This window comes from Indicator indicator, chromosome Z, assembly GCF_027791375.1.
Source record: "Indicator indicator isolate 239-I01 chromosome Z, UM_Iind_1.1, whole genome shotgun sequence".
NCBI classification, from domain to species: Eukaryota; Metazoa; Chordata; class Aves; order Piciformes; family Indicatoridae; genus Indicator; species Indicator indicator.
The window spans coordinates 53,086,577-53,102,675 of record NC_072053.1 but is presented as its reverse complement, the minus strand read 5'-3'; the positions used below and the strand labels follow the sequence as shown (position 1 = coordinate 53,102,675).

The window sequence follows — 16,099 nt, the reverse complement described above, 5'->3', positions numbered from 1 at the left end:
TAGCTATGTGAAAGACCAGCCCACTAAAATTTTAATTCAATTTCAAAAGATACAAACCATTAACACTTACCTATAGTTAATTTGACATGGCAAAATGAACTCAAAATCTTGTATAATTTTTTTTTGGTCTTATTTCCTGGGAATAACTTTATTTTAATGGATGATTCAATAGATGATCATCTTGATCATGGTAGAGATGAGTAATGTTATATTTTGGTTAGTCAGCTTCAAGATGATTCTATGAGGCTAAGCTGTTTTATCTGTTATATTTTTTTTGAGCTATGCTACTGGGGTGGAGTTTATTTTCTTCGTAGCAGCTCATAGGGTGCTGTTTTAGATTTGTGAGCAGTACAGTGCTGGTAGCACAAAGATGCTTTAGTTCTTGCTGAAGAGTGTTTGCACAGCATCAGATCTTCTCTCTTTTTGTCTCTATCCTCCAATTAATAGGCTGAGGCATGCACAAATGGTTTGGTACACAAACACACAGAGCAAATCAGATCACCTGAACTAATGAAAAAAGATGTTTCACAGTCTATGACATGCTCAACAATAAAAAATGAGAGGGGGAGTTTTAGGAAAGTTAGCCATATTTTGTCTGGGAACTCACTGGGCCTTGGGAGAGTTAGTGATTGATTGCCTTTGCTTACATTCTTCTACTTCACCTTTACTTTACACCTGACCCACATGATCTCTTGCTGTTACTCTTCCTTTGCTCTTCCATCTTCCCACTGGGGCTGAGAGAGCAGGTGAGCAAGTGGCAGTATATGTTTAGCTACTTACTGGGGTTAATCCACAACAGTACTTTTTACTATGCAGCATATGGCTCAAAGCCTTTGAGATTATAACAGATTTGATTAGGTCATGCTAGATTAAACTTCTAGTTGTTACACCTGTTTAGTTGTTATTTGAGTGGCTATTTCAGAACACGATGCTGGCATATTTGCTTTGGGTGCTGACTTACACGTTTTCTTCCATATTCCAATGCTTGATTCCTTTCTAGCTGTACAACAGACTGCAAGAATCATTAATGAGTATTTTCAGACTTTGTTTTTCAGTGTGTGGTTTATCACTTTGTTTTCCTTTCTTTGGGAGAGCTATGATAAAGCCACTGGCCTTAGCCTAGTGTGGTATTTGGGTCTTACATCACTGATGTCCCAGTACTTCAAGAACCATCTCATGAACAAAACCAGCAACTCTACCTTTCCCCTTTTCTCCTCTGAGAGACATTTTGTGGAGAAGTAAAAAGTGTCACCTCTCCCTTCCTCTTCTCCAGGACAGGTATTGGCTTCTTGGTTCCTTCAATATCTCCATGTAATCACATGGTTCATATAGGTGTGTGTTGTGATTCTGACTTTGTTTATTATTCATACAATTAAACAAGCTAATTGGGGATGCCACACAGGGCCATGCTTTAAGGCAGTTGATCCATGGGGTGGCAGGATGGGAATGTAGGGCTGTTACTGCCTCTGGTAGCTTGAAATTTCATGCCTGAACAGACTTGTAAACCCATCAAACTAATACTCTATTTGAAGGAGGGGAGACAAAATACAGTGACTTCTAAAGCTGTGATGGCCCTGACTGTTGTCCTCAAGTATACAAAAGGGTCTCCTGATCTAACAACCCATTAATGGACACTGAGAAGGTCTCTTGTGCTGAGGCCACAAAAATGCACACTAAACTGGAGGCCAAACCCTGAACTGTAATGCTTTTGTAGTCAAGAAGAAATAGTGGAAGCAGAGGTCAGCTCAGTTAGTAAGAGCTCCTCGTGAGACAGGGAGAAGAAGAATAGGAAGAGGCAGCCTATTTTGCATCAGGACAGGGGAGGAAAGAGATACAAATCGTAAGAGATGGAAACAACCCAGTCCCTGTCCATGGCCAAATTCCAAGATAGACAGAAAGATTTCATCCCTCAGCAAGATGACTACCTGGTTGCTCCAGTGCTGGGATAGTGGGACTTAAAGTCTAGAACTAGAAGGCAGAGAAGCACAGCAGCTGGAATCCATTGATAGGGACGGTGGAATTGACACAGAGATTAGAAGAGGATAGATAGCTGCATGCAGCTTCAGAGATAGCTCTTACTGAGCACAAAGGAAGTTATAACCCATGAGACAAGGGGACAACCACAGGGGAAGATACGTGGTGTCTGAGGGAATTAGAGGTAGTGGAGGCAATGTACAGTGACGTGGACAATAATGCAGCCCCCAGTGATCTGAAGGATGTACAGTGCACACCACCTGTGTGGCAGAAATCTGTAGTGCCCTGATGTCTTGTGCCAGCAGCCCAGCAGTGATCGTTTAGGCTGACATGGGGGCACCAACTTTGTATAGACTGGTCTGCCAGCTCCAATGGTACAAAGAGAATAAATTTTGCTCCCTATCATGGGCCTGCATATCAGCTGAGAAAAGATGAGCACAAGGTCTGGCAGCTTAGAAGAGAATGTGGATAATCTCTTTCCCTTCTTATCCCAGTAGTGCAATATCTCAGCTACCATGAGTCAGCTTTTCCCTGCTCAGAGGAAAGGGAACTATTGGCACATGACACTCTGTGGTTCTACCTACATGACTGTGGGGAGCACATGAGGAAGTGAAATGGTGTAACTATGGTGGTCCTGGAAGTCTGTGTACATGAATTGTGGAGAAAAGCAGTGATATTTTCAGGAATATTACTGCTCTGGTTACTGTCAAGCAATTCCCAAGATGTACTATATGCATTGAGGATCCCTCTGCTCTTGCTGATGCTGATTCAGTGGTCTCCTGTCCATGTGATTTTGAACCCCACACCTTCTACCACAGAAAGATCATGCTGGTCTGTAGCAGGATTGTATCTGTGAATAGTTCTTGTAACGTAACTTGAGTAACAGAGAGATACATGGGCGCATTTGTTGTGTAAAGACCTCTGATTTGCAATTACAGGAGTCAGGTAATTAATGCTGTAATTGGGAATAAAGAGGCCTTCCCTCTGGACAAGTAGAAGAAAGAGACAATTTGATTTAGTTTGGTGGGTGCCAGTGCACCATGTACCCCAATGCCATGAGGATACAAGGGGGCAAAAGACATCTGGATTTTGGGAGTTACAGGGAGATCCCAGATGTTGTCTATGTTAGAAGCCGAAATGAGCCTACCAGGAAAAAAGAGACAGAAGAATCCTATTGTAACCAGTCCAAAGACTTTTTGTATCCTTGCCACTGACTTTCTCAAAAGAGAAAGAGAGATCTGAAGGGGTACCACTGGGTCTTTGATGTAGCCACTGCAGGTTCAGAGAAGACTAAACATCTGTCTACCATGCCTGGCTTCTTTGGTAATAACTCTGTGGTGGGATTGCTATACGTTGAAGAATGGCAAGTGCCAGTTGCTACTATGATGGTGCCCTGGTATCAATATCATCCTAGCTGAGACTCCCTCATTCATATACAGGATCTGATTTGTCAACTCAAGAGCCAGCAAGTGATTAGCAAGACTTACTTGCCTTTTAGTAGTTCCATATGGCCAGTGTGAAAGTTTGTTGGAGGTTTACAGTGCACAGTCATGGCCTGAATGAAGTCATACCACCATTAAGCACTGCTGTACCAGACACACTAGAACTCTAGTATGAACTGTAATCAAAGGCAGCCAAGCAATAACTGATACTGTCTCTGCATTTTTCTCAATCTCTTTTTCATCAGAGTGCAGGGCACAGTTAGCTTTGGTGTGAGGCGGTACCCAGTATGAAATTCACTGCAGTGGAAGAGTGGAAGCACAGCCCTGGAAAAGCACAAAGCACTGGAAAGCTTGCAGTGCATTGACAACATCAGCTCTGTGGGGCAACAAGCTGAGAAAGTGTTTGGGAAAGAGAAAAGAAAATTCTGATTCTTCTGAAAGCTGATTTTGCTGTAAAACAAAATCAAAGGAGCTTTATGAGGAATCTAGTTTGGGGGAATAAAAATGCACTTGTGGCATTCAGGAAGATGCATATTTGAGGTTATAGTCCTTTCTATCAATGACTTCTGGATCCTGTCATATTAAGGGAAACCATCGAAGATGGAAAGCAGCAGTGTGGAGTCCCACATAACAAGTTGCAGAAACTGCTGAGGAGAAAGGTGAATTGAGTCAAGGGAAAGGAAATGGCAGAAGTGAAAGCCATCCAGCTGAGCTTAGGTATTGTGGAACAAGAAAAATGGACAGTACTTTATCCATTACAGTACTTGTAACAGCTTACATTCCCCATACCACCTTCCAAAACAGTCTTGGTCCTTGAAAAACACGTTCTGTGGTGACATGGCCACCAGGAGGCAATTAGTCAGACAATGGAACTCATTTCTGAAACAATCTCCTAGGTGCCTGACCAAGAAATAGAGTATTGATCAGTTGTATCACATTTGATATCACATGCCAATCTATGGAAAGCTTGAACGACACAATGGATTGGTGAAGACTATAGTGAAAGCAGTGGGCACTGGGATGTGTCAGCAGTAGGTGGAACTTTAACTGAAACCACTTGGCTGAATAATACCAGAGGGTGAACTGACTGACCTAGAGCTGCTGAGTGGAACCACCACATCTTGTAGTTAGAGGTAAGGTCCCTGTAGTGTGTGAAGAGAGAACTTGGCTGGCAAGGATAGCATGCATTGTTCGTTCCTCAGGAAAAGACAAGCTGGTTTGTGAGACTTCTTTTGCTCAAGCAGGCAGGTATGCTTGTGGGTGATGTGGGCAGATAGGGAAATTTGAGGTACACCTCAAGAGATTTAACCTTGGGGGAAAATAACCCTTGATTTGAGTTGTATATTAGAGGAAATTCTACAGCAGGAATCACCTAAAGCAACAGAGAACAAGCCTTGAGAAAAGCCAGGAAAGTACAGCAGTGACCCAGCCTGAGCTGGTTTCAATGTCCAGGAACTCCACACAATGTGCCACTGCTGTCTTCATGACCACCATAACAGACAGAACCCAAGTCATGGACTAAACGAACTCACTGGATGTTTAAGGAACATTTTACAGATATTTTACAGCAATAGTCCATGGAGTAGGGGATCAAAGAATAAGGGAAGGTTTTTTTAATGATGTTCTATTGGATAGTGTGGGACTTAAGCATGATACAAATGGAATGGAATATGGAGTGGAGATTGTATTGGTTCTGGCTAGGATGGAGTTTCATAGCAGCTTGTAGGGTACTGTGTTTTAAGATTTGTGACCAATATAATGCTGATAACACACCCACGTTTTAGGTCTTGCAGGACATTGCGCAGTGTCAAGGCTGTTTTTGCCTCTTCCATCCCAGTGAATAGGCTGGGGTCTGTACCCAGGAGCAGGCATAAACCAACCAGAAATACTTTATGCCATATAACATGCTCAGCAATGAAAAAGGAGAGGAGGAGGGTTTAGGTACATTAGCTACCTTTTGCTCAGGAGCTGGATGGGCATCTGGGAGGCAGTGAGTGAGTGGTTTTGTATAAATAATTGCCTTAACACTTCTTGTCTTGTTTACTTTCTTCTTCCACTTCACATTCAATTCCTGGAAAATTTCTGTCTTGACTCACAAAATTTCTTGCTGTAAAAGAAAACAGGGAAGAAAGAAATCTCTGCCTCTGCCCTTCCACCATCCCCCGGGGTTAGGGCAGAGGGAAGTGAGTGGTTGTCTGTGCTTAGATGCTTACTGGGATTGACCCACAACTAAATTCAGTTGTCCTTTAAACTCAGAAATTGTTTTGTGTCTTGCAAATAAATTAGCCTGTCAGAAGCATTTCAGGTATAACTACAATCTAGATATTTTCACAGGTATCAATGTATTTACAGATAATCTATGGGCTAATCTATGGGCTAATTTGTGTCTAATACTGTCTAATTCTATGTATGTAGCGTACCAGTCTAGCTAATACTATGAAGTTGCAACTATCTCATCTATTCTCATTAAGAAATTTCCTAACCTATATTTCTTCAGCAATGTTCTCATCAAGAAGCCCTGCACTTCCTTTTCTCTGTCATAACCTTAGCTAAGTATGTAAACTATTTACTGATTTCTCTGTTTCATCCCTTTTCTAATGCTCATTTTTTGTGTTACGCATCAACTTTCCGGGTTTTGGTGGTACCATACTTCTCTGGAGTTTTTCTAGCTGAGGTGAGAATTTCAAAACAAAGTATGAGATTCTTAGCATACAGATATTTTTTGAGGATGCTGTCATGCTGACAGCTATAATTAGTTCTTCAGACATAGTGCTAGGCAGTGACCTGTGGGGTCACAGCCTTCTCAAGCATGATAATCTATTCTCAGAGGACTGACACGTAATCATGATCACATAAATAATTTTATTTCTTAATATCCCCATATACCGCTAGGGAGTGCGTATTTTGGATGTGCTAGGTTAAAATGTTGACTATGAATAACAAAGCATCCAAAATCACAGAATGTTAGGAATTGCAAGGGATGTCAAGAAATCATCAAGTCCAACCCCGCTGCCAAAGCAGGATCACATAGGACAGGTCACACAGGAATGCAACCAGGCAGATTTTGAGTGTCTCTAGAGAAGGAGACTCCACAGTCTCTCTGGGCAGCCTATTCCAGTACTCCATCACCCTCACCATAAAGAAGTTTCTCTTCATGTTGAGGTGGAACCTTCTGTCCCCCAGCTTGTACCTGTTGTTCGTTGTTGTATCACTGGGCACCACCAAAAAGAGACTGATTCATCCTGATATCCATCCCTCAGGTATTTATAGATGTTGATAAGATCCCCTCTCAGCCTTCTCTTCTCAGGACTAAACAGCCCCAGTTCTATCAGTCTTTCCTCATGGGAGAGATGTTCATCCCACAAGCTCTTCATTGGAGACTCTGCAGTAGTTGCTTGTCTCTTCTCCAGTAGATTTCTGGTGTCACCAGGGCAGAGTAGAGGGGGAGGAGAACCTGCCTAGACCTGCTGGACAGTTTTCGTAATGCACCTCAGGATGCTAGTGGCTCTCTTAGCCACAAAGGCGTATTGCTGTCCCATGGATAACTTGCTGGCCACTAGCACTCCAAGGTCTTTCTCTATGGGGCTGCTTTCCAGCAGGGCAGCCCCTAACCTGTACTGGCATCTGCTGTTATTTCTCCTTAGATGCAGGACCCTGCACTTGTCCTTGTTGAACTTCATGATGTTTGTCTTTGCCCAGCTCTCCTGCCTGTGAAGATCCCGTTGGATGGCAGCACAGCCTGCCAGTGTGTCAGCCACCCCTCCCAGTTTCATATCATCAGTGAACTTGCTGAGGGTACGCTCAATCCCCTCATCCAGGTCACTGATTAAGGTAATGAACAAAACTGGACCCAGTACTGATCCCTGGGGATACCACTGACCACAGGCCTCCAACTGGACTCTGCACCCCTGATTGCAACTCTCTGAACTCTGTTGTTGAGCCAGTTTCCAATCCTCCTTATGGTCCACATCTCGACTGAGAGGCTTAGCTATTCCCTCTGGTGGGTCCAGTGGAGTTGCCTGGAATGAGCTGTGTCTAGCATGAGGAAACTGGCCTTTCTTCACAGACACTACCCCTGTAGTCACCCCCACCGATCCCTTGACACCTACACCAAATACAACTGAGTGAAAATATCCTGGGTTTAGTTAGGTATATTTAATGCAATATGCCACTTAGTTTTCCATCACTTCATCCTCTGTCACTACACTGTCAAGCTTCTTTCTGTAGTTGGCTCAATTCTGCATAAGGATACACCACCAGTGGGGGACAGGATACACTTGTCAACTACATTTAGTAGAAACATTTGTTTTGGTATGTAGACTTTGGAAGGAAGTTCTATTCTCTAAAGAGACATCCAGTTCTTGAGTGCATTCAGAAAAAAACTTACCATGAATTGTCTTTTCTTAGAAGAAAGACATGGATAAGCTAGGTGTACAGAAGTATTCAGTTTTAGACCATACTATGTATTTGGCTTCTATAGGTTTTCTGGAAGAGTAACCACATTTGGAAGTCTCCTTCAATCAGCACAGGATTATTTATCCACAAGAACGTCTAAAGAAGCATTTTTATGATTTCTTTAATCTTTAGGTTTTTACCTGAGTTGCAGAATGAGGACAGCTATCTTTTTAATTTGAGAAGCGTATTAACCTAGTGATTGATGGTGAGATGTTGTGGCTGCCTCTCATAGCACCCTAAAGAGAATAATTTGATCTAGAGAATTACTTCAATGAAATAGCTTTGGAAGCAATAAACTTCTCAGAAGAAAGTTAATAGATGAAACAGAATTGAAGAAATAACCATGGACAGAAACCATAGACAACTGTGACGTAATGGGCATGGACTCCATGACTCAGTTCCAAGAGAAGACGTTTATTATGCTATATAGTTAACTTATATACGGTTCTAATGCAGTGTTGTCACACTCTTAACTGGTTACAATTCTACTGACATGCGCTCACACAAAGCATACAATTGGTTAATGATCACAAATAAGCTTCTCAACATATCCAGCCAAATCCTGCCTGATCTCTCTTTCAGTTATGGACAAGGTGTACATTCCTAACTCAAAGACAAAACGTAGCTCTCTGAAAGTTCTTGTGGATAAATAATCCTGTGCTGATGCCAGAGCAGGATCACATAGGATAGTCTGCACAGGAACGCATCCAGCTGGGTTTTGAAAGTCTCCAGAGAAGGAGACTCCACAACTCGCCTGGGGAGCCTGTTGCAGTGCTGCGTCACCCTCACTGTAAAGAAGTTTCTCCTCATGTTGAGGTGAAATCTTCCAGTTTGAACCCATTGTTCCTTGTCTTATCACTGTGAACCACCAAAAAGAGCCTGGCCTCCTCCACTTGACACCCACCCCTCAGATATTTATACACATTGATCAGATCCCCTCTCAGTCTTTTCAAGACTAAACAGCCCCAGGGATCTCAGTCTCTCTTCATAGGGGAGATGCTCAAGTCCCCTAATCATCCTCATGGCTGTCTGCTGGATTCTCTCCAGCAGGTCTCTGTCTCTCTTGAACTGGGGAGCCCAAAACTGGACACAGTATTCCAGGTGTGGTCTCAGCAGGGCAGAGTAGAGAGGTAGATCTTCCCTACACCTTTCTTGATACATCCCAGGATCCCATTGGCTCTCTTGGGCACAAGAGCACATTGTTGTTCCATGGAGAACTTGCTGTCCACCAGCACTCCAAGTGGAGCTGCTTTCCAGCAGGGCAGCCCCTGACCTGTCCTGGTGCCTGTTGTTACTCCTCCCCAGATGTAGGACCCTGCACTTGTCCTTATTAAACTTCATGAGGTTTGCCTGCACCCAGCTCTCCAGCCTGTCCAGGTCACGTTGGATGGCTACACAGCCTGACGGGGTGTCAGCCAACCCCCCCAGTTTTGTACCATCAGGGAACTTGCTGAGGGTACTCTCAATCCCCTCATCCACATCATTGATAAAGATATTGAACAAAACTGGACCCAGTACCGATCCCTGGGGGACACCACTTGCCCCAGGCCTCCGAGTTGACTCTGTGCCACTGATGACGACCCTCTGAACTCTGTTGGGGAGCCAGTTTGCAATCCACCTCACTGACCAGCCATCTATGTATGCCACATCTCCTGAGCTTTTCTATGAGGATGTTATGGGAGACAGTATCAAAAGCTTTACTGAAGTCAAGATATATGACGTCCACTGCTCTTCCCTCATCTACCCACTTGGTCATAACTTCATAGAAGGCTATCAGATTAGTTAGACAAGATTTCTCCTTGGTAAATCCATGTTAGGTACTCCTGATAATCTTCTTGTCTTCCCTGTGGTTAGAGGTGACCTCCAGAATGAGCTGCTCCATCATCTTTCCAGGGATGGAGGTGAGGCTGACTGGTCTGTAGTTGCCTGGGTCCTCCTTCTTGCCTTTTTTGAAGACTGGAGTGATATTTGCTTTCTTCCAGTTGTCAGGCACCTCTCCTGTTGTCCAGGACTTTTCAAAGATGATGGAGAGAGTTTCAGCAACACTATCAGCCAGCTCTCTCAGCACCCTTGGATGCACCCCATTGGGGCCCAAGGTTTTGTGCATCTTCAGTTGATGTAAGAGATCTCTAACCCTGTCCTGACTGACCAGCAGAATGTCCACATCTCTCCAGTTCTGCTCCCTTGCTTCTAGAGACTGAACTTCCTGAGGGTTGGTCTTAGGAGTGAAGACTGAGGCAAAGAAGGCATTCAGCAACTCTGCCATCTCTGCATCATCAGTTGCTATATCTCCCAACTCATTCAGCAGTGGGCCTACCTTTTCCCTGCTCTTCCTTTTATCATTGATATATTTGAAAAAACTCTTCTTGTTCTCCTTGACCCCTCCTGCAAGATTTAGTTCCAGGAGGGCCTTGGCTTTCCTTGTTGCATCTCTACGTTCTCTGGCTACGTCTCTATAATCCTCCCAATTGACCAGTCCTTTTTTCCACATATTGTAAACATCTTTTTTGTTTTTGAGTTTTACTAAGAGTTCCTTACTTATCCATGCAGGTCTTCTGCTTGCCTTATTGTTTTTTTTTTCAAGGGAATACATTTCTCTTGAGCTTGGAGGAGGTAATGTTTGAATATTAACCAGCTCTCTTGGGCTCCCCTTTCTTCCAGAGCCCTAGTCCACTGGATATTTCCAAGTAGAGTCTTGAGGAGGGGAAAGTTGGACTTTTTAAAGTCCAGAGTTGAAATTTTACTTATCGCCCTGCTTCTTTGTCTATTGATATTAAACTCTAACATGTCATGGTCACTGCAACCAATATTACCCCCAGCCGTGACATCTACAACCAGTCCTTCTTTGTTTGTTAATATCAGGTCCACTTCTCCTTCTCCTTGTTAGTTCCTCAGCTACTTGCAGGAGAAAGTTGTCATCAATGCACTGCAGGAACCTTTTGGACTGTTTGTGCTTGGCTGTGTGATCTTTCCACTAATATCCAAGTGGTTGAAGTCACCCACAAGCACCAGGGCACTTGATCTTGAGGCTATTTCCAGCAGCCTGTAGAAAGCCTCATCAGCAGCTTCTTCCTGGTTCGGTGGTCTGTAGTAAACCCCCACAACTGTATCATCCATGTTTGTATGTCCCTTCACTCTTACCCATAAGGTTTCAACGCTTTTATCATCTCCCCCTGGGTTGAGCTCAACACATTCCAGTTGCTTATTCACACAGAGAGAACTCCACCACCTCCCCTTGTCAGCCTGTCCTTTCTGAAAAGAACATAGCTGTCCGTAATTACATCCCAGTCATGGGAGCCATGTCTGTAATTGCAACAAGATCATAACCCTGCGACTGCACCTGGATTTCCAATTCATCCTGCTTATTCCCCATGTTTCTTGCGTTGGTATACAGACACTTCAGAGACTTAGCAGAGGAGTATCTGTTACCATTGTGGGTGTTGCATAATCCACTATCCCCTACAGCCCCTGGGATAGCAGTGGAGCTGGTACCCTGCCTCACAATTGTCCCAGGAATGTCCTCAGTGAGGCTCATTTTTCCCTTTTCCCCCTTTGAAATTAGTTTAAAGACTTATCAATTGGCCCTGGCAGTTCTTTTCCCAGGATTCTTTTTCCTCTCAGAGATAAGCATTTTTTTTCTATAGTCAGCAGGCTGGAGACTTGTAGAGTAGCCTGTGATCAAAGAACCCAAAAACCTGCCATTGACACCAGTCCCACAGCCAGGCATTAATCTGCTGGATTTTCATGTTTAGTCCATCATTAGGCTTAGCTAGTGGGGGGACAGAAGCAAATACTGCTTGTGCCTCTGACCCCTTAACCATTCATCCCTGGGCTCTGGAGTCCTTCTTCATTGATCTCAAACTTCTTTTTGAAATTTCATCATTGCCTACTCGGAAAACCAACAATGGGTAGTAGTCAGTTGGTTGGACCAGGGTAGGAAGTTTTCTTACTACGTCCTTGACCCAGGCCCCAGGTAGGCAACAGACTTCCTTAAAGAGCGGATCAGGTCTGCACATAGGACCCTCAACGCCCTTCAGAAGTGAGTCCCCGATGACAAGCTCCTGTCGTTTCTTCTTGACTGCAGATATTTCGACAGTAGGTTTGCTCACCCCTAGCCTCTCTGAACGACGTAAACTGGACAAGCCTTCATAGCTGCTGGTAGATGGTTCCACTTGCTGAACATTGGTTTTGCTGGAAACAGGTTCACTAAGAACAGCATATCTATTATACAGGGACAACTGAGGGGGTTCAGTGGCTTGTGGGGTGCCACGTCTGGCGCACTTGGGAGGAATTTGTCCCCATTGCTCTCCAGCTTCTGAGTTATTCTGTTTGGGAAGCTGGTAAGAGAGTAGGGAGCGTTTAGTGTCCTGACTACTACATAGTTCCTACCCTAATGTTAAGTTTGCTTTTTCTTTCAAATTTTTCCCAACTGACACCTCCAAAATTTTTAATCCTCCATAAATTTTGCCAAACCACATTAAAAAACACATATAAAATGAACGTTTGAGAACATAACATACTTTAACTATTATTTCTTGTGACATAATACCTACGCTTCCCACTTTTTTGTTTATATAACCTAAAACTAAGAGTATCTTTTATGCTATAATCCATTTTGACCTTCTCTTTAACCATTTGACATTGTTACTTAACTATGACATTCTGGCAAGTTAACATATAAATGCATATGAACGTATTTCCTAAATACACAACAATTAAGCGATTGTGATAGTCCTAATTCAGATGTTTTCTGGTGACATTCTTGTGGAATCAAGCCTCAGATTGATGCTTCTGATCACAGTTTGTCATAACAGTCATTGTGATCAGCCTTAAGTCTGTTGATTTTCAGTTTCATGGGCAGTGCTGTTTGTCTCATCCTTTGATTCTTGTGCTTTCTTCTGCTGAGATGTTTGCAGCACTGAATTGCAGAATTGATCTTTGCAGCTCATGACATGGGTTGACTTTTCCTTGCTGGTGTCACTAAAACCTGTAGGTGATAAAATATGCATCCCCTTTCCAGACCTTGCATTTTCCTTTTTTTTTTTTTTTTTTTTTTTTTTTGTATTTTTTATAATCCTTATCTTAAAACTATTGTGAATACAAAGACAAGACCAAAAAATCCTTTCATAATATGCACATATCAAACTAATAACTACCTAATACCAAAAATCTCTAAAAAAATTTTAAAAATATGTTAAACCATCAAATCAATTTCTAAAAATACATTACATTATCTAAAGCGCACTATTTACAATGAAAACTTATTTAATATAACCCTTATATTACACAGAGATCTCTTGTAATTGTCATGACACACAAGAAGGAAGGGGGAAAGGGTTTTGAACCCTAAAAGAAACTTGGCTCTGAAATTGTAGAATAACTTACTCTACTTAATTTTGCCCATTATCACTTATATATTATTATTAATTACCATGTGTATCATAATTAGTTATTAATTATAATAATATGTGATTATTACCATATGCTTATCACATTTATTATTATTACTAATTACTTGACATGCCATATTATAGTTACTAAATACTTATAAGTATTCAGTATTCATTATTCAGAATATTAATAATTCATTATATTAAAACTTAACTAATACAAACATCAAAATAACAAATCTCCAGAATCTCTTACAGTCAGAAATAATGCTAAAATCATTATCCCCATCAGATTTGCGTCTACAGAACGTTAAGTATCTTTTTTAACAAAACATAGCACTGTTTCTTTAAATGTGAGCACAACTTTTGCAAACTCCAAATGCTGCATAACAAGAAGAGATAGCAGAGAGAGAAGGAGGGGGGGATTAAAAATGGGCAGGCTCATCCAGAGCCTCTAAAAAGCGGGAGGAGGAGAGGGTGGAGGTTCAGACAGATGCGGTAGAAGAAACTCTTCTTCCATTGTTTACAAGCTGTTGTCTTCAGAAACATGCAGATTTTCCAACTTTGGAAGAACGTTTCGAATGCATGAATACTGCTTTCAGCTTCAAAGTTGCTTTTTCAGTAACTTCTTGGTGATGAAAAAATAGAGTGCTGATTCTTTAGGGAATCCGGGGCTGGTAACCGTCACTGCTTCTGTTGGTGTATGAGAGTGATGGGAGCTGCCAGTGCTACCTCTCCTGCTGCCGGCCAGACCAGAGGCTCCGTGGGAGCTGCTGCCTGGGCTACGGGAGAGGCTTTGCAGCCAGAGCCTCTGCTCATCCCTCCTGCCATTGCTGGCACCACCGTGCTGAGGCTCAGAATGGCCAGAGCAGGAGCTATTGCCTTCCCCTGCTCCGTGCTGCATTCTGCACTGTTCAAAACACATTGGGGGAAAAAAAGCTGCAAAAGCCTTTGCTTCTTGCTTCTGCAAGGCAGCTTCAGCATCAGATATTGCTTTAATCTCTCCAAACTTCTTAACATAGTCACAAAACTTAGGTCTGATTTTATCCCAGATCCCTGGATCTGCCCTTCTAGTGATAGAGGAGTAGTGCTTAGTAGCTAAAAAGAGCATCTGCTGAAGGGCAAAGGTACTGATAAATTTTTCTTCCTTGGTCATTTGCTGACCCATAATGCCCACAGAAATGTTAGTTCTCAGTTGCTCACCTCTACCACTGAGCTTCAGAGGTGTCTCTTACCTTGTCCGGACAAACAGTTCTCTCCACTGGTTTTTGAGTTCAACCAAGTACGTCACTGACCGCTCCCCCTGCAGCTACCGACCCCGTAACGAATCTCCATAGGGATCACGTATATTCGGGATCACCGTTTGTGCTGTAATGGGCGTGGACTCCTCAACTCAGTTCCAAGAGAAGACATTTATTGTGCTATATAGTTAAATTATATATGGTTCTAATGCAGTGTTGTCTCACTCCAATTGGTTACAATTCTATACTGACATGCACTCACACAAAGCATACAATTGGTTAATGCTAGCAAATAAGCTTCTCAACATACCCAGCCAAATCCTGCCTGGTCTGTCTCTCAGTTACTGATAAGGTGTACATTCCTAACTCAAAGACAAAATGTAGCTTTCTCAAAGTTATCTGAAAGTAACCCTTCTCCTACAGACAACCACTTGGAAAATTTGCCATTCTTACCACAAAAAAATTGCAGTTCAGATCACGTATTTTAACAATAAATAAGGTTTGTTGTGGGAAGTTTTAAAATTATTTTGTCATTCTCCAGTTCTAAGAATAATAATGTCCCCTTTTCTGCAGCTGAACTTTGGTTTTTATTATCTAGCAGGCTCTAGTTATGGATGAAGAGGTATTTAGCCAGAAGGACCGTGAACTACGGATACTGCAGAATCAGATAAAGACGTTGCTGCAGAAAAATGAAGAACAACTAGAATCTTTAAAGGAGGCTCAAGAAACACACAGATTACAGGTATTTTTCCTCTAGTATGCATTACATTTATCTCTGCCAAACCACCTTTCCGTTGTATGAATGCATTCATGATTTTAAGACTAAGGACTTTTTTTGGACATGACTTTCTGTCAGTCTTACGGATGCTTTGCTTGAGTTAGAGCTGCATCACTTAATTAGTTGAATTTGTCCTGTGGATGAAGAACAACAGTGTGATTCCTGAAGCTTGTGACACAGCATTCCTGTCTAATAAGGTGAATCACTCACCTTCTCCATGCTTCTTAAAGAATAACACACACTAGATGGGTATGATTGCTAAGTAGCTTCATGACAACTAAAGAATTAGGATTTGAAAGGTCTTATAGATTCCTTAGAACCTAACAGAGACTATAAAGATCCTACAGAATACTTCAATTGAAAGGTTGTATAGAAACGTATTTTATTATATTTTAATTAAGAATTGGAATATTTGTCCTTTTTGACTATATAAACCAGAATTTCGTCCTAATATTTTCAGCATTTATAGTTAGATAAAACCTGAGCGACATAGTAGAAACACCACTTGTCTCCTTCTTCTCTAGATCTTGTGCATGCTAACAAAATTATGATGGGTAGTAAGTGTAAGATATCTCAAGATTCAGTTAATAGTTAATATTCTGATGTTGCCTGTCACATGGATGATAAATAAATTATCTGACTTTTTGAAAGAGAAAAGCGTAAGCATGGTTAGTTAGTACTCTTCTCCTTATTCTACTTCTCCTCCTTTTTTATCTTCTTTGCTGATGGCTTGGGAAGAGTCAGTCAATGAAAGGTAAGCATACTAGTCATAATCTTTTTCTTCCTTCTGTCACCTTCTTTCCTTTCTGTCATCTCTGG

The 16,099-nt window shown here is 42.1% G+C and overlaps 1 protein-coding gene across 1 annotated transcript in view; it reads left to right on the top strand.

Moving 5' to 3' along the window:
* KIF27 (kinesin family member 27) overlaps positions 1 to 16,099 on the top strand; it is a 34,686-nt gene that overhangs the window by 3,858 nt on the left and 14,729 nt on the right. Inside the window, 1 exon segment of the mRNA XM_054397698.1 lies at positions 15,101 to 15,244. Within this exon segment, the coding sequence (XP_054253673.1) occupies positions 15,101 to 15,244 (144 nt within the window).